A 19,042-nucleotide genomic window follows, 5' to 3' on the forward strand; every position below is an offset into this window, starting at 1 on the left:
TCTACCACAACACTGCTTATAATGAATCCACAATTCCCTGGAGCCTATAGTGCACTGCAGTGATACACCAGTGCCCCCATTCAAATATATAGGGCACAAATGGCTGTCACTCTGTTAATCCATGTAGAACATGCACTAAAACAGGTAATGATTTCTGCCACAATTTTAACAGCCATATTTACATTATCTTGATAACTCATGCTGTACCTGGGACATTTCTGTTGCTTTGTCGCTGCCTGCAAGGCACATCTCACATGTATAAGGTACACTGTGTAAACCCTAGCAGCATGACTTAGTCCAATAATCCTCACCTATGGGTGATTTCAATTTGCCTAATAAGCAACGTAGAAGGCAGAGATTTCATGGAACAGATTGGTGTGCACAAGGAATAGCACTATCCATGACCTTCTTGAGCAGCCTCAATTGATGTATGTTCTATATCCAAAAAGATTTGGCCAGGGAGCTAGAACATCTGCAGTCAGGAGGCCTCTTCCAGTGACCCATGATTCTTCGCCTATTCTTCTGTGTAGTTTCTGGACTCAAACTGACCAGTCAAGTCTAAAATAACTGTCCATCATCAACTTGTACCAGTGCCTGACTACTGTGATGTCACATAGTGGTGGCCATCTTGGAGGGCTTAATAAGTGAATTAGGAATAGGCCAGGCAACAACACTTGGGCAAGAACTACGGCTTGGAAATTTAGCCTTGGGTTCGCCTCTCATATAAAGATTAAGATCATCACCTCTCCTCTTTGTACTCGGAGCAGGAAAGCTCTATCTGGAATCCATATAAACTACTGTTTCCTTCAAATGGTTTCCATGAAGTTAGGACCAACCAGAAAACAGCACTTCAATGTTGTTCATTCCCCCAGTAGTTTGATGCAAACTTTGGATTTGATAGGAAATTTAGAAATCCATGGCCTCACGAGCAAATACAGGGTTCAGTTTTTATCTCCAGTAGCTTAGCAAACCAGGCAATACGCTTTCTAAGGTTAAGAGACCCTGCTGCTGGAAACAGGATGTTGCAGTCAACAGAATCAGGATTTAAACTGCCTGGCATGAAGAGAACTTTCCTGCTCAGAAGTTTATCACATCTTGTAAATGAGTCAGAGAAGCCAAGCCTGCTGAGGCTGGGAGCTGCAAACCACTGCTCAGCCCTACGTGCATGCTCCCTTTGAATGCAGCCCCACAGCCAGTGTGGTTGTGTGCGCTTGATGATCGTGAATGGCCTATGTATCTGAACAGTCAATGGCAGTAGCCTGTCCTTGGTGATCGTAAAAGACCCCTGAGGTGGAATCCTGCATCACTGCTTCCTGTTCTGCACTCAATTATGTGAGATTCATGAGCCCCAATTATGCATTGTAGCATCCTTTTCTGTCTGTGATGATCATGATAATCTGCACCGCTACATCTCCACCAGCCCCTGATGATCACTACTTGCAGCTATAGTCGTATCGTCACTAACACCTGATGATTGCAAGAGTGTTTGCACCTTGCATCATTACATCACTAACACGTCTTCAACAGCACATGATGATCGTGAGAGGACATGTGTGTTCACCATGCATCCTGTGATGAATGTGGGTGGCCAGTGAGCCTTGACCTTTGTGTACTGCATCATTTCTACAAGCGGCAGTTAAGTGTGCATGGCCTATATGCCTTCCCTTCCTCCTCGTACCTGCCATCCTGCTCCTGAAGACAAACCGCTCCATAGGTGTGCTTATTTATGATCCCCCAACCAGTGTTGCCTGCACGGCTGCTGCCTAGCAACTAAGGATTATCATATATTAACTGTGATAAATCAAGCACATGCACTCACAAAGCACTGCACTCGGCTATACTTTGGGGATTACTACAGTGTATGCAAACTTTGTAAAGCTCTCAAAGTCTTCACTCTAGTTGACATACAGCATAATGAAGATTATACAGTCATGTTATCCTATCAATACCATATACTAACTATACTTACAAGACAATATTGATTCACTATAATATCATCCTTATATCTTTTTATAAAAGAATGACATTGGTTTTAACAATTCATTCATTGTGAAGGATACACTTCAGCTTAAAGTAGATGTTCTAGCCCCACATTCTCATGTTCAACTGCTAAATGGTCAACGCTGATGAACTCTGAGAGTATAAGCCTTAAGACTCTAGGCATTCAGTCACTTGACAGTAGCATCTGTTTTCAGAGTTGGGTCATCCGAAAAACCTGATGCTACATTGAAAGGCAGTGCCAGAGAACCAAAAATGAAAAAAACAAAAAACAAGATTTACAAAGGTGTTGCATCAGGTTTGCATACTTCGTTAACGCATACCCAACGGAAAACCTTTTTGGGGATCTACAAACCAACAAAAATTGGTATTTGTGTTGGTTTGTAAGGAAAAGGAATGGAAAGCATAGATATGGTGCTCTCCTGCTCTCTCCTAGTCACGCAGTGCAGCATTTGTGTGTTATTTTATCTCTATTTGACAGGAGCTGATGTTCTCCCAGGTCTAGTTATTCTACTATGGTCATTTAACAGTTACCTCCAGAGTTTTATAGTTAGCATTTGTATAGTTATGGTTGTGTTGCATGAGGAATGCCCTCTCCTTCTCTGGTAGAAGATGATCCCAGTGGTCTCCATCTTTACTCTCTAATTCTCTCGCACACAAATTACTCATGTAGTGGTCATCCAACATCGGGGAACAGCCACAGCAAAAACTGAACAGCAGTCCAATCCTCATTGAGTCCTATTGTATCTGTGGATACCTTTTTTTTCCAAATCCTCTGAGCTCTATCTGCCAGGGGAGGTATACGTTTGTTCCCCACTCTAGTTGTGGTAAATAACAGATCAGGGGTGTCTGTAGCTCAAAGTTCTGATAGATTTGCCTCACCTCTCTCAGTGACCTGCTCCTTTCTTCCACCACCTTTTCTGAGTTTCAAACTAGATATCAATCTCCACAATATGTGACACGGAGCTGGGTTTCTTGTTCTCAGACTCACTATAGTAAATGTTGGAATTGTCCACCTTCCCAAGAAAAGTGTAGATAAGTTCTGAGTCTGTACCACAAATGTTTTCTTTGGCTTTAGGATAAGCGAGATAGAAAATTTTCATCTCCACCTGCAGTCAGCAAAACCATCAAATGGAAACTAAAATTCTGCTTTGGTTAAGGCCTGTAGAAATGTTAGCTGGTTGCAGCCATTTACGATGTGGATTTAGACCTATCCTTACACACACAAGTTTGACATATGAAGTTCTCTGTAGCATTGTCCCCAATGATGTGCCCTTCAAGTTTGTACATACATTTTACCCTTCAGGGACACGGATGAAAAAATGCTTATAAGCTTCACTTAAGAGTCACAAGAGATTTGCCCTAATTGTGTTACTTACCAGTATTAGATGTTGAAGCGGACACCCTGTGGCTAGGCACTTCTATGAGAGGTAAAAACCATGCCAAGATCTGCATCAATATTTGCCATTATGAACTGCTATCCATGATGTGGTACAATGGTAGATTTAGACTGACATATCGAGTATCTGGCCAGATTAGATAAAATCATAGAAGGAATATTACAGAGAATGAGCTCAAACTCAAAACTGCTGCACCATCCCTAACCCACAGACCTCTTTTTGTAGGTCTCCTCATACGTATTTAATTAGTGACTCTCCCTGGACAGAATATCTACTAAGAGGAAATACATCCACATCTAAATACAATTCTGATGAAGGGAAGGATATTTCTCTGTCTAGGCCCCAAACTCTAGATATTTGGGCCAGATGTAAAAAGCATGTTTCCGGTCACAATCGGCCCAATACGCAGAATCGGGCTATTTGTTACCGTAAAAATGCTTTTTCAAATGTACAATGCGATTCGGTAACTTGTTACTGAATTGCATTTTGCATTTACGATTTGGTATTTGGAAGGGGCGTGTTTAGGGTGTCCCTTCCAAATGCCGGATCGGTATGGTGTGTATTACTGTATTGCGACTGAATTCCGGTGGAAAACCGGCAATACTTTACCAACAGTTTAAAATCAGTTGTAACTCATTGTCGAAGGGGTCCCAAGGGACCCCTTCCAGAATGTAAACACAAATATTTTTTAACAGCAGGCACTGGTCCTAAGGGCCACTGCATACCCTTAAAAAATGAGACTTCAAGGTTTACATTTTTTGTATTTAAACACATCTCGTTTTCCTTATAAGGAAAATGGACTGCAGTAAAAAATAAAATTGCTTTATTAAAAAGAAATCATAGACATGATGGTCTGCTGGCTGCGATTCCTAATGGGTCAAAAACTACAACCTATCTCATTAATATTCATGAAGTAGGTCCATTTGCGACTCACACGGAATCCCTAAATGAAACTCAATGAGTTTCATACATTAAGAACACAGATTTCCTAATTTTGATTCAAAGAGAATCGCAATTAGGAATTCGGTAATCATAATGTTTGTACATCTGGTCCTAAATCCCTTAGATATCAAAATAGAGCCCATCGCATGGCCTTCAGACAGCCCATCACAACCTCCCCTACCTGTCTGACATGCATAATCTTGAGTAGGCATCCAATCTGCCCCTGGCACGCAGTCGCCAGTAGTTAGTTATAGTTAGGATGTAGTTTCATAGGTAGAGCATTTTTATATTTGCCAATAACATTTTCCCCATGTTAGTTCCCATAGGAACTTTAGACATGGCTATAGCCTGAACTGCTGAATGGATTTACACCAAATTTGACAGAAAGGTAGACATTGGTCCAGGGAAGTGCCTTTTTGTGATTTGGTGTAAATCTGTTCAGAGGATTTAGAGCTATTAACCAAAATCCAAATTTGTATATATATAGGGACGCAGAACCTCAGAGAATCCGACAGTCTCCATGCTCAAATCTGATTGCCTGCCAATACTTCAAACCAAGAAGTGTTGGCAGCCACCTTAGGACTTGGCTTGAGTGGAGTCCCAGAAACAACATTAACCACTAAGAAAAGGAGGCAGGGAATGAATACCCTGACCCCTAGGCCTCTTGGGAGGGCAAGAAACCTTTTTTCTTTAAAAGGAAAATTGGCAGGAGTAGCGCTGGCTCAAAAATTATAAAAAGAGAAGCATGGGTTCCCACGCTTCTCTATTGATAAGCAACCCAAGTGGGCCAGGGGCATGCTGGCATTAATGCTGTAAAGAAATGGGGGGTCTCGCGGACCCCTCTGTGCCCGGGGGACCGCCACCTCCTGGGGCTTATTAGGTTGAGCATTCGAGACCTCTTGTATATACTTTAGTATATATGTATATGTACTTTGTAAACTCTGGAGATCAGCCCTAGGACTTGTCTGCTTCCGCTTAGGGACTTTGTTTTCTGTTCAACTGCCTCTAATTAACTGTATTGATAGAAAACGACCAGTAGAGGTCAGTAAAATACCAGAATTGCTTTCTGCTGAGGAACTTTCTTTTTTAAATTTTCTGGCAACTGCCTCTTCTTAACTTTCTTGATAGAATGCGACCAGTAGAGGTCAGTAAAATACAAGAATCACTTTAGCATTCTCTAGATTCCAGTCCATACAAAATTGTCTTCCACGAGCACCCGTAGACAACAATATTTTTTTCAAATCTTGTATTTTCAGTGATATGACCACCGAAGGCCCTGATTTTATGTTAAAAACAAAGCTTTGGACTGTACCATTTCCCGCTGAAAGGCAATATTTCCCTCCGTGTGATCCCACACCTGGCGTGTCACGCAGTTTGATGTTTACTTTCCCTCTATGTTAAAGAACAGTAGATGTTTCAGCACCCAGGTTAAAGTGCTTCATAGCTAAATACATATAATGTCCCAAAGACCGATTGCATTGCAAATGCTTGTTTTTAAGTAAGGGGGAATTCGCGGACCACCTCATACCCTGGGGACCGCCACTCCCCGGGGCTATTTATCAAAATGATGCGGGGGACCGCCACCACCCCCCCCCCCGGGCTACTACAAAAGAAATCAGGGGGGGCCTTGCGGACCTCCCCATGACCTGGGGACCACCACCACCTCCCCGGGGCTGTTATTTCTTGTAAGGGGGGGCCTACCAGACACCCAGGGACCACCACCTCCCCGGGGCCCAATTGTTTTTTTTTTTTTAATGGGATGGGGGCTAAATGGCCCATTCTCGACCCAGGGCTTGCCACCTCCCCAATGCAGGCCCTAATACATGAATGGAGGGGGGCCGTAGGTGGCCCTGGGGACCACCACTCCCAAGGCCGGCTCCTGCTATGTCCTGGGTTGCCCACCCCCAGGATATAGCTGTTTGCTGTGGCTTGGCAGGAGCTTTATCGCTCCCGCCAAGCCACATCAAACGCTCCACTTCCACAAGCGAGAGCTCAGAAACGCTCTTGCTTGCAGGAAGTAGAGCAGAATTCCTTTCAGACACAGGGAGCTGCATGTTCAGCAGCCCCCTTTGTCTGAAAGCTATGCAGGCTCCTACAGGAGGCGGAGAACTGGCACAGCAGGGGCCTTCAGGCCTTCAGGCCCCCCTCACGGTCCCAATGGAGAGTGGGTGCCCATCTGTAAATATCCGGCACCCGGGGGATGAGGTCCCCAGGGCCGAAATAAGCCTGGGAGGTGGGGGGTTAAGCCCGCCTCCCCACTAGTATTTAAAAAAACAAAATTAAGAAAAGGCCGGATCCTGGTGGATGGGTTACTTGGGGCCAAACCCTGCCCAGGGAGCGGTGGACCAGGGGGGTCCGTGCTGCCTCACTCCCCTATTAAAAGTAGGCTGAGATCAGCGGGGAGGGGAGCCCCCTCCATCATTATACAAAGGCCTGCCCCGGAGGGTGGAGTTCCTGGGGAAGGGAGGGCAGGCAGCCCCCCTCCCCAAATAAAATAAAACAAATTAAAAAGGCAGGCCTGGGGAAGTCACCGGAAGCCCTGCCCCCTTTCTTAACCACTCTGCAAAGGGGCCTCCTAGCGCACAACATGTTGGGGGATGAAGTCCCCTTGGTTAGTGAGGGTTTTTGGGGGGAGCAACCTCTCCTGTCACCTCCAGTAAGTCCTATACAGCGAGATTGCTGAGAGGTCGTCGGAGGCCATGCCCTCTTTCTCCACCACTCTGCAAACGCGCCTCATGGCTGGGGAATTAAGTCCCCTTGGATGCTGAGGGTCCTTGGGGGCCAGGAACCCTACCTGTTACCTCCAGTAAGCCCCACAGAGGGATTCCTGAGAGGTTGTTGGCGACCCCACTCCCTTTGTTCACTACTCTGCAAATGCGCCACCTGTCTGGTGAGAGTTCTAGGGGTCCAAGAATCCCTCCTGTAACCTCCGGTATGAGGGTGTGAGTGGGTGTGTAAGTAGTTCTGTGGATGATGTCATAAGTGATGTCACTGAACATGTCATGAGTGATGTAATATGTGAGGTCATAAGCAGTGCATTGCGGGAGCGTAAATTATAGTCGGCTCAGGTAAATAAATATAACTTCTGAATTTCTATAGTTTTGTGCGAGTGAAATCTGAGCCCAACTATAACTAAATGTATATATGTGTATATATATATGTATATATTACCTACTGGCGGTCGCCAGTAAGTAGTTATAGTTAGGACCCTGTTTCCATAGGAAAACCGCAACATTCTATTTTGAATAACTTTGGCGCCGGTCGACGAATCCTCGCGAAATTTTCAAAATAGGCGGGGCGCTGCGCTCCGCTCCTACCCTGAAAGTCTCGGGGGGGATTCGTCAAGCGGGGGCTGAGATAAAAGGGGGGTCCCAAAACGCGTTTTTCCCATGCATTTTTCCATAGGACCTTTAGACACAGCTACAGCCCGAACGGCTGAACAGAGTTCCTTGAAATTTGGCAGAGAGGTAGTCTACAGGTCAAGGAAGTGCCTTTTGTAGGTTTGGTGTAAATCTGTTCAGTAGATTCTGAGAAAATAGCCTTAAAATGAATATATATATCTGAGCCAGCTTACGGTGCGCTTACCGTACGCGTACGGTGACGTGCGCGAGCGCGATTCTGATTGGCTGTTAGATCTTAGTAAACATTCGAATCGGTCGAAACCAGGAAGCGGCGGCCGCCATTTTCTCTCTCGCACTCTGAGTGGGGATTAAAAAACAAAGGACCAAAACATGTAAAGGGGCTGTTTAGACAGCTCCTAAGCACCTAGCCATGTTGGGGGAGTCCCCAAAGATCCCCCATGGCCAAAAACGGAATTTTAATTTTTTCGATAATTTCGCCGATTACGCTTACTGTACGTGTACGGTAAAAAAAATTTTTTAAAAAAAATTATCCATACTCTCCCCACCCCATGTGCAAATGGTGCCCGAAGGGCACTATTTGTGCATGGCATATCACAGATGTGAAAAAGTAAAATATTACCTTTCACAACGAAGCGCATCATATGTCCTCCATGTGCGCACGGTGCGCGAAGCGCATCGTGCGTACATGGCCCATCTAGCGTAACGTGGGCAAGCGGTGCGCGTAGCGCACCGCGTGCCCACCGTACGTGCACGGCACTAACTGCGTAAAGTGGGCGCGCGGTGCGCTTTGCGAAGCGCACGGTGTGCGCACGGAACGAACTGCGTTAAGTGGGCCCACGAATGGGCGCGCATGCCGCGAAGCGCATCGTGCGTACATGGCCCATCTAGCGTAACGTGGGAACGAACTGCGTTAAGTGGGCGCGCACGCCACGAATGGCGTAAAGTAACTTAGCATTTAAAAAACCGTACAAATTCACTGAAAAAACCATAGGTTTCACACACGTTATAGTTAGGAATTAGCATTTAAAAAACCTTGCAAATTCACTGAAAAAACCATAGGTTTCACACATGTTATAGTTAGCGGAAATTTTACTGATAAAAAACCAATGAAATTCCCCCGTTATAGTTAGTGCAGGCAACTATAACTCACGCGACCGCAATCTTCTGCTGATGACATATGTGTCTTTATGAAAAAAAAATATTTGTAATATATGTATAGCTAAAAATTTATGGAAGAAGACATGGGCAAATAAGTGTCTAAATACAGTATTAGCATCAGCAGAGGATTGCGGTCGCGTGAGTTATAGTTGCCTGCACTAACTATAACGGGGGAATTTCATTGGTTTTTTATCAGTAAAATTTCCGCTAACTATAACGTGTGAAACCTATGGTTTTTTCAGTGAATATATATATATATATATATATATATATATATATATATATATATATATATATATATATATATATATATACACAAAGGATCATTTAAAACATAACAAAGGCAGAACTCCTGGATTCCTACAATTGAGGTTATTTTATTTCTAGGTAAAATAACATGTACACGTTAACTTGTACTTGTTGCTGCATACAAATAAAAAAGAATTTACGAGTGCCTCCTCTCAGTTATATATTAACTGATTTCTTGTGGATGATTGGGTTGGAGGGGTTCGAATTTCCCTCACAGATGTTCACCAACGTTGCCAGATGTTTGCTTTTCTTCAGCTGGTAGGAGACACATATATCATGTCAAAAAGTCAGAATTTGAACTTGTGCACGTGTCATAGATTTGGTTTACAAAATAACTAATATATAACATTTTCAATTAGGAGCACACATGGTCTACGTTGTCTTGGAACATGCAACTATTACTACTATTAATTAGCACTACTAAGCTGCCTCTTGGGTGAATGGTAAAGTCTACACTGGCAACATTGACCTGAGATGCCAATCCTTAGTAATTTGATGTAGACTTACCCTACCAGTAAACAGAGGTGTTCTGCATACATATCCACTTACCAGAGCAAGTTAACGATTCAGAATATAAGACAGTTTTTGTTCAGAATCACCCACTATCTTTTGTATCTTCACTGTAAGAAGCTTGAAACGATTCACCATTGAGATTTCCTGTGATTTGGTAAATGGTGAAATACATACAAATGCCTTTAATGACTTTCTCCTCATAAGGAGTCTTTGCACTTTATGTCAGAAAATCTGGTGAACATCCTCGAACGAGGAATGTCGTAAGAAGATTGAATGTGAGGATTTTTTAGGCAACACACTCTTCTGATTCTTGGGGAACTTGGCTAAGGGATTCTAAAATGGAAGTGGTGTATCATTTCTCCCACGACAGAGGTGTGCAACCCAGTGTCAAGAAACTGCATCACTGAAAACCTAGAGTCAGACTAATATGCTGGCATGGATTACAAACCACAATGTGTGAATGAATGCCTTGTAAGTGGAGGTGCTAAATGGATCCAAACAACCAAAAGAAATGTCCAGAAATGTTATTAGAAAAATCTCAGAACTGGTGGAATAATAGCAATGCCTGGTCCCCAGCACGTCCATGCACTGCTTGCTCTCTACACACAGGCCTCAATTGAATGAGGACTACTTAAAACATTCCCATGTTCTAGGTGACACCATCGGCGTTCATCATATCATTCTTTCATACAAAGTAATATGCATGCACAAACGATATTAGGGACCAACCTCATAGGGCCTTTTTTTGCTACCCCAGGACCGGTACATGGGGTTCCCTGTGATAGATATTTACTGCTCAATGTTTATAGTCCTTTTAGTCTCATTTCAGTTCATGCTGTGGAGTAGCGGACACTGCACTTCTGGGATACAAAATATAGTGGGGCAGGGAAAAGATACAATCACAGGAAGTCTCCTAATAATTTTTTGTTTGTTCATTCAAATTTTTCTTTAACATGCATCAAGAAACAGCACACCTTACATTTCTTCGAAACAAATTAAAGAGTGGGTTTAGCCTGTAGCCTCTGTAAACACTTCTCTCCTCCATTCATACTGTTACCTAATGGGTCATCTTTCCATCCTTCTGTTATCGCCCATTCGGTAAGTTGTCTTAAGCACCTGATTTAATGCCCTCAGATCCTAAAATATCTTAAACTTACACCCACATAATAGTCCGTCTGCTCCTTCTACACTGCCTTGAATTTATGAAGTTTAAATTTTTACTACATCCTTCTCTTGTGCCTCATCCATCTTCCCTGTTCACATGGTACCTTTCAACACAACTGTCCCTCCCTCACAGGTAAGGTGTTACTGTCCCATGGTACCTTCCAACACAACTGTCCCTCTCTCACAGGCAAGATATTACTGTCACATGGTACCTTTTAACACAACTGTCCCTCCCTCACAGTTACTGTTATATGGTACCTTCCAACCCGACTGTCCTTCACTCACAGTCAAGATGTTACTGTCCCATTGTGTGGTAAGCATAGAAATACCACTCGGAAGACGTTCTTCAGGTAAGAAGAGTATTTATTCAGGTTAGTACTTCACCCACGGCATGGAGTATGCCCTGGCATGAAGGTCGATCTGCAACTGACATTGCCCATCGAACCTACAGCCAGTGCACACTCCATGCATGGACCACCATTGTTCAAGTAATAACATTCTTTTACAACAACTTAACATTGACATGCTAATATAAACCCAGTACATCACCTCACCCTATTTTACAAAACGAAGACAAACACCAGGATAAACAAAATACAATTAATATCTAACAAAATCCTTGAACCTAGTCGGAGCCCTCCTTACCTGGCCACTGAGTTCAAAGTCAAAGAACTCCCTAAGGCCCACTAATTACTGGCCCTGCACTCTCCACAGAATGTCCGACCCCCGCTTATGACTGCAGCCAATGAGTCTACCCATGAACTTGCAACCTCAAAGCGTCCTTCTTACGACTAATGATCTTGGCTTGATCTTGTGTCACCTTCACCAACTGCCTTTTGTTTCACCATCCTTTAACATCCAAGAAAGCCGCCCCCTTACTTACCCTGCTACCTTGTATAGAGTTTGAAAATACGGAGTCCCCCTTCCTGACTTTAATAGTTTTTTTGATCATTACCCAAAAATATGCCTCATTACATCGCGATGTATTACATCGTGTGCTTTTACAATGCGGTTTTTACAACAAAAATACCTTTTTCAAAAATCCAATAGTATTATCGGTATCTGGAGATTCCATACATTTATAATAATCCATCCTGAATAATAGCCTATAACCAAAATTAGATAGCTCCTTTCATTTGGCAACTCATTATAAGGTCCAGAGAAGTCCAATCCAACTTTCTCCCAAGCTGCCCCAGGAAACTGAGTCGGGGGCAAAGGTGAGCGTGCTGTCTTCCAGTGTTTGTCCAACAACAAACACTCCTCGCAACTATTCACCACGTTTCTGACTTGAGAGTCTATGGCGGGCCACCAATAGTGTTGTTTAACTCTTATGCTGGTTTTAGTAACTCCCATGTGCCCCTTGTGAGCAACTCTTAATATGGAATCTCACAAACCAGCTGGAGGAATGAACTTGTCCCTTCTCATCACAATATTATCCTTCACTGATAGCTCATCCGCCACCTGAGCAAAATTCTTCAAGTCCCCAATCAAACTTCTCACCTCGGGCCCTTAGAATATTCCAGCACCTTGGATAGAACAGCTTCATTCATACTAGCATCAGTCCATTTATTCTCTGAAATGACCGAACCCCATTCTTCAACTGCGTCTACCACGGGCACACACTCCACATACTCCTCAACCAGATCTTCCTCATCGTCCTCCTCCATCAACATTCTAGATAAACAATCCGCATGGAAATTCCTTCCTCCCGAAATGTGTTTCATTTTTAAATTATAATCCTGAAGTTTTGATACTAGCCTGGTCAATCTGGCAGACATGTTGTTGCCATTACCTTTGCTAAAGATGAAAGATAGAGGCTTGTGATCAGTATAGATTACCAATTTGCTACCCCAAATATACATCTTAAATTTTTGAGCCGCCCAGACACAGGCCAAAGCTTCTCGCTCGATGATACTGTTGTGACATTAAAACTGCTTACAAGACCTAGAGGCAAAAGATACTGTCTGTTCCCTGGCATCCGCCTGCTGGCTTAATACTGCCCCCAAACCCCTCATGCTTGCATCCACTGTTATGACTGAGATACAATTGTCACGAAAAGCATGGAGGGCTTGAGCCAAAACAATCAACTCCTTCACTCTTGTAAATACCCCATCAAGCTCCTCCGAGCACAAAAATGTTTGACCCTTCTTGAGCAACGTTTGTAGAGGCTCCACAGTCTGAGCATAGTTGACCACAAAACTAGCATAATACTCTACCATCCCCAAAAAAGAGCGAAGCGTATTTTTGTCACAGGGGGCCCTTGCATCCTTTAATGCTCTCATCACTGAGAACTTTAGTCTGATAGCTGTTTCAGATACCGTATGTCCCAAGTATTCCAACTCACTCATACAAACTTGCATTTATCCTCTCTTACTGTCATGCCACGTTCCCCTAGAATGGACAACCCCTTTTACAACAACTTATTATGTTCCTCCAAACATCAATCTCTGAAATACGCTGGCAGCCGATGCCAGTCAGAAGGGTAGTCTAAACAGGGTTACAAAAGTAGTCAGCTCCTGAGACTCCTTAGACAACGGGACCTGATGATAGGCTGACCATTTGGCTCCTAAATTCGCTAAAAGTTCCTGGATCCTAGGGAGGGGGTGACAGTCCATCATAATATTCTTGTTAAGACCCCTGAAGTCCACACGCAACCTAATCTCACCAGTTTTATTTCGAGCAACCACAATGAGTGCGACCCATTGTGATGACTCCGTAGAATATATAATGCCCTGTGAACATAACTCATCAAGCATAGACCTTAACTCCTCTCTCACACTCAATGGCACAGGACAAACCTTATGCATCACTGGATGAGCACCAGGTAACAGCCTAATTCTATGTTCCACTTCTTTCAGCAGACCCATCTGATCACTCTGCACATTACGAAATTCAGCTAATAACTCATTAGCATCAATCCTAGACTCATTCACATTACACACTGACATCTCCTTCACCCTTATAGGGTTGTCATCCCCAGGCACCAAGTACAGACCCATTTGTGCTAGATCTTTCCACCCTACTATATTCTTTCCCTTGATGGTGACCACTCCATGCATGGGCCACCATTGTTCAAGTAATGACTTTCTTTTAGAACAACTTGACATTCCAATACAAACCCACTACACATGGTACCTTCCAACACAACTGTCACTCCCTCACAGTTAAGATGTTACTATCATATGGTACCTTCCAACACGACTGTCCCTCCCTCACAGGTAAGGACTTACAAGTTCAGTGGTTCCTAAAAACCAGTTGCTCTCCTTTGTGACATCAATAACTTTTATTTCCTTTAGCTGTCTGTCAGGGGCCTCATGTTACTAATTCCATACAACATATATATAACATTTAGACAATGAAGGGAGGCTGGGCTTTTGGTCAACCTCCTTCAGCCATTGATCGTTTTTTCAGACTCACTTATGTTTGGCAGCAATATAATTTCAAGGAAAGTTAGATGGATATGCCATTGTTTTTCCCCATGGCTAGCGGGATGAGCAGGGGTTTAGATGACATCACATGGCATCTTGTGATACAGAAAGCACTATCATACCTTAACAATTATTTGTGTATAGTCGCACTTCACATTCCACTGGCTCCAGCTGAAAGCAAAGGATGGTGAAAGAATAGCCAACTGTTCGTATGCGGACTTTTCCGTTCGTTCATCCTGCAACACAAAGGTATAGTTTAACGGAGTATTCTTGAATAGCGACTTAGAATGGTTTTCCATGATTTCTTTTCAGTAACTGACAAAATGTAACGCATCACATTTATTCCTGTATAAATAATCCAAGGGACATTTAGAACACCGAATCATTAGTTTGTATGTTAATGTTGAGTTCAGTGTTTTGAAATGTTCCATCATAGTTGCACGTTTACAGTGTTGCACCAATTACAATAGTCACAGGGGAATGTGACATCAATGATACAAATACAATAGGTGAGAGATGCATCACGTAGGTAGCATGCGAAGAAAGGAACACTTTTCAAAGAATAGCATTAAGGGGATATTTAAATCTTGCTTTGCAAAGAAGCACAGAGTCAAGACTGAGGGCAGAAAATGTATTTGTTGCATTTCAACATGTGTATGGTACCATCAGGACCATGAAGATACAATGGCACATACGTGGGATACATAAACTAAATAAAATGATTGTTTTTAAAGCATTTAAACCTTGGGTGATGAAGAACTATGGAAATGGTGGTGTTTTGTAGTTCCTATAAACCTATACAGGATCTGGGCATTTAGAGAAAAAAATAAACTGTGGGATTGGTGTCCAGACTGATTCCAGACACCCCCACCGGGTATGTTCGCCTGTATACCAGCTAGCTCACAGTGCCACTGTAAACTCCTCTTACCAAGGAGAGAATAGTTCTTTGCAATTATCGAACATGACTTCTCTTTTCTATCAGGGATCGTGGAAACAGTACAGTACTTTTCGCTCAGTCAGTCGTGCTCACTTTGTCTCAGAGAGATACACAGAATAAACGGTGGTGATGTTTTTCAATAAGCATTTATTGAGCCAGCATCATTCTAGTGTAAAATAGGTGAGCTGAAACAGCCATAGACAGAAACAGTTATAAATGATTATAAGCACAAATAGGGTAAACGGATGGTAGGTTCCTACCATAGTGCTAAAATAATAAATACAGGCAAGTATATAAATACTGACAATAATGATGCATACTCCTATGATGAAACCCTAACTGTACCTAAGTGCACCTAGCATGCAGACCCAAGGTGTAGACCCAAGAATCCCCCTAGGCTGAAGCCAACCCCATTACCTGAAGTGAGAGACTGTGGGACCCCGTCTTGGTCAAGAGATGGACACACCTTGAGGGATGTCAGACCACTGCGAGCTGGAGTGTCTGTGTGCCAGAACCTCAACGTCATTGGTCAGTGTGTCAGAATGGAAGTCTTTCTCCTCTGCCTGCCCCAACAAAGATATGTTGTATATATACCCAATAGGTACCCTCAGGGGTCCTACCTTGCTGTGGCATGTAGGCGGAGGATGATGGAAGGGATGACCCTTATACATATGCAGAAGATGGTAATCCTGCTGTTATTCTGAGAATCCTTATGCAGAATTAATTAGGCTAGTTTTCGAGGAAAACCACACAACATTTCTGCAGTGCTTTACTAGGTAAAAGGCCAATACCAAAACCCGTTCTGTAGTACAATGGTACTGTAAATGTAGGTGACGGGTCAGGTGACTACTCAGGCCTATAGTGGGGTACCCTAAGAAACATAACACCCAGTCCTCATCCGACCGGACGACATATTAAAATGGAAATGTCAATTTAATCAAGCATTAAACATTTTCAAAAAGACATTTAAAAATTGTCTAAAAGCTCAAAAATGATCTAAAAATAAACTTTAAAAATCCCTTAAAATATGTTCATATATATAGTCTGAGCAACTAAGGGGCATATTATCAAGCCAGGCGATAAAATTATCGCCGCTTTAGCGGCAGAAAACTGCCGCTAAAACGGCGATAATGGGCTTGATAGTATGCTCTATGGAATTCCAATTGAAGCCCATGTTAGATGTCCTTCACATCTAACATGGGCTTCAATTGGAATTCCATAGAGCATATTATCAAGCCCATTATCGCCGTTTTAGCTGCAGTTTTCTGCAGCTAAAGCACGATAATTTTATCGCCTGGCTTATTAATATGCCCCTAAGTAAGTAAGTCTGATAGCCATGGTGCTCAGCAAGAGTAAATAATAGAGGAAAGAAATGTTGTTTAAATATTCCAATTTCAGTTGTTTTGGAAAAAGGCTGAATTACTTCCCAACACACGGAGAGCCAAATGTTTATGTGTGGTATACGCAACATCACTGTTGCTTGTCTTTGCAGACGACGGTCCCTGTAACACCTCACAGATCAGGTAAATCGAGCAAAGGTGATCTTCTTCAGCTCCCACAGCTGACGCTGAGGAAGCATTTGAAACATCCAAAGCCTTGTGTGCCTGTAAAGGAGTCGGTATCCATCCCAACAGAAGCTGAAGCATTCTGTGGTGGCTCTAAGAATGCCGACATCAACATGGGAATACACTGATGACACTGCAGTACGTGAGCCGTTAACGGGTCCAGCAATACATCCACGCCCGGTGGCGCAACCGATGGAAGTGTTAGACAGAGGTCCAACACGCATTCTTGTCCGCAGAATAGGCAGCGGAGGACAGGCAAAACACAGTCAATCCAGACTGGTCAAAATGATAGGAACCAAGACTCTCTTAGTTCCCGAAGTCGGGGTGAGTCCAGATGAAGTACCATGCGATCACGGTAACTGTGCTCCAAAAGTGTTTTTTCCATCTCCTTGGTGACTGGAACGTCCATTGTGTAGCAGAAAAACTAAAATCATGATTCCCGCTATCAGTAGCAGGATTAACAGAAGTCCTCCAAAAATGCTGCAGAATACAGAGTGTATAAAAGCTGGAATCACTCCGAAGACTGTCTGAAGGGTGCTTTACAGTCCAGAACTTATGGTCTTAAATAGGTGTACTATACCCTTCATATCAGACATGTTAAAGATACGCTGTACCATTTCTCTGAAATGGATGGGGCAGTTAGTTCATACAAGTGCCTGTATCTCAGCTGAGGACCTTGCAACCTAGAGATCAACAGTCTTTTGGGCCGAGGTTAAGGGCACATCTTTCTGTAAAAGCATGGCTTACATTCGGCTCAGAGTATCAAACCGTATAAATGAAACATTCAACGGAGGCCCTAACGGCGCCTCCCTAACTGGGTGGGTCGGTGGAAACAATACTTGTATACAACAAGAAACCCTGTAACTGACACTGACAAGATATGCGATGCCAGAAAGCATCCCACAACAGCCTTGATCATTCAGCATTAAGTAACTCCCATTTGAGAGCAGCCTGAACACCAGATTAATCACAGCAGCTGGGGACCCTTTCAAAAGACAGGACAAGTTTGAACTGAACCATTACAGGTGAAGCATAATATCCTGGCAAATGAGAAATCCACCCAAAGAATTCTCACAGTCTGTACCACTGAAAAACACTTCAGTGTCCCAAGATTCATGGATGAATTCCCTACCCGTTACTTCATATCTGCCTACCTGGTGGTGTTCTAGGCAATATTGAAACTGGAAAGCTGTTACCGGCAATGTTATATAGCGGGAATTAACCATTCTGTGGACGGTGACTCTGCCACAGTGAAAGGTAATTGGTCTCATTTTTGAATGTGCAGCATTGTAAATTTCTCAACCCTTTGTGCCATTGTTATCTGCTTTTTATTCAAATTATATGCAGAGAACAGAGACGTACTGTTGATATATCTCCAGGGCACATAGCCAGAGCGCAAGGATTGTAGCGTCCAGCTTAATGACATAATAGAACGTAACAGTGATTGTCCATGTTGTAAGATGTACAGATCCTGTTCCAGTATATCTATAGAAGAAGATACAATGTTGCCCAGTGAATAAATTCTGGATGTTAATGTGGTCATAGCATTATTAACCACTGCTAAGCCCTTTTCTAGGTTAATTCTGTCAATTTCACACAATCTCTCCGCAGCTTCTTTTATGTCTATAGTGTCCTTCCATAAGTCGAAACCCTGTTCAGACATTTGGGCAATAAAGGATGCAGAGTTCATCTGTTTCGTGTTAGTGAGCATACTATTCTTTGCAGATGTGGGTGCAAGCTTATAATAGTATGAGCGGGGATCTGATGTATTAAACCCAGAGAAGTAAACAAACTTCTGTGCAAACGTAAGTGAACTACCTTCGGTGGCGTACGGCAATGTTCCCATTGGTGATATGTGAAAACATTACGTGGCGCCCTTGTTTTATGAAGAAAGTGATAAACATAATGTTGATAACAGTACATTGTGTTGAAATCAATATTGCCATCAAACATGTCATTGTTTTTAAATGCTGCAGATAGTTCTAAATCAGACAACAGATTATTTACAGTTTCAAAATCCCAATCGTCAGAGTATGTACTGGAGGTAATGATATAATTCAAAGAAATTTTGTATACATGTGGTATTTCCAAAAGTTCAGTAGGACCAAATACATCATATGAAACTGTATCCCAAACTATTCCGTAAGGAACCAGAACCACTGTTATGTTCACATAGGACAGGTCTCTTTGTTCAAGATGAGATGACGTATGAGGTTTCAGTACCAAGTTCACAAGTGATGTTGTGGAGCATTCTGGAAGATAGTGT

At 42.9% G+C, this 19,042-nt stretch overlaps 1 protein-coding gene across 3 annotated transcripts in view; it reads right to left on the reverse strand.

Annotated features, from left to right (window-relative positions):
- DNAI7 (dynein axonemal intermediate chain 7) overlaps nucleotides 1-19,042 on the reverse strand; it is a 543,004-nt gene that overhangs the window by 59,883 nt on the left and 464,079 nt on the right. For all 3 annotated transcript variants that reach the window (XM_085652767.1, XM_085652765.1, XM_085652766.1), the window contains one exon: nucleotides 14,397-14,510. In XM_085652767.1, coding sequence (XP_085508893.1) covers nucleotides 14,397-14,510 — 114 coding nt within the window. The remainder of the gene's footprint in view (nucleotides 1-14,396; nucleotides 14,511-19,042) is intronic.

The sequence above is a fragment of the Triturus cristatus genome, chromosome 4_1 (assembly GCF_964204655.1).
Source record: "Triturus cristatus chromosome 4_1, aTriCri1.1, whole genome shotgun sequence".
Taxonomy (NCBI): Eukaryota; Metazoa; Chordata; class Amphibia; order Caudata; family Salamandridae; genus Triturus; species Triturus cristatus.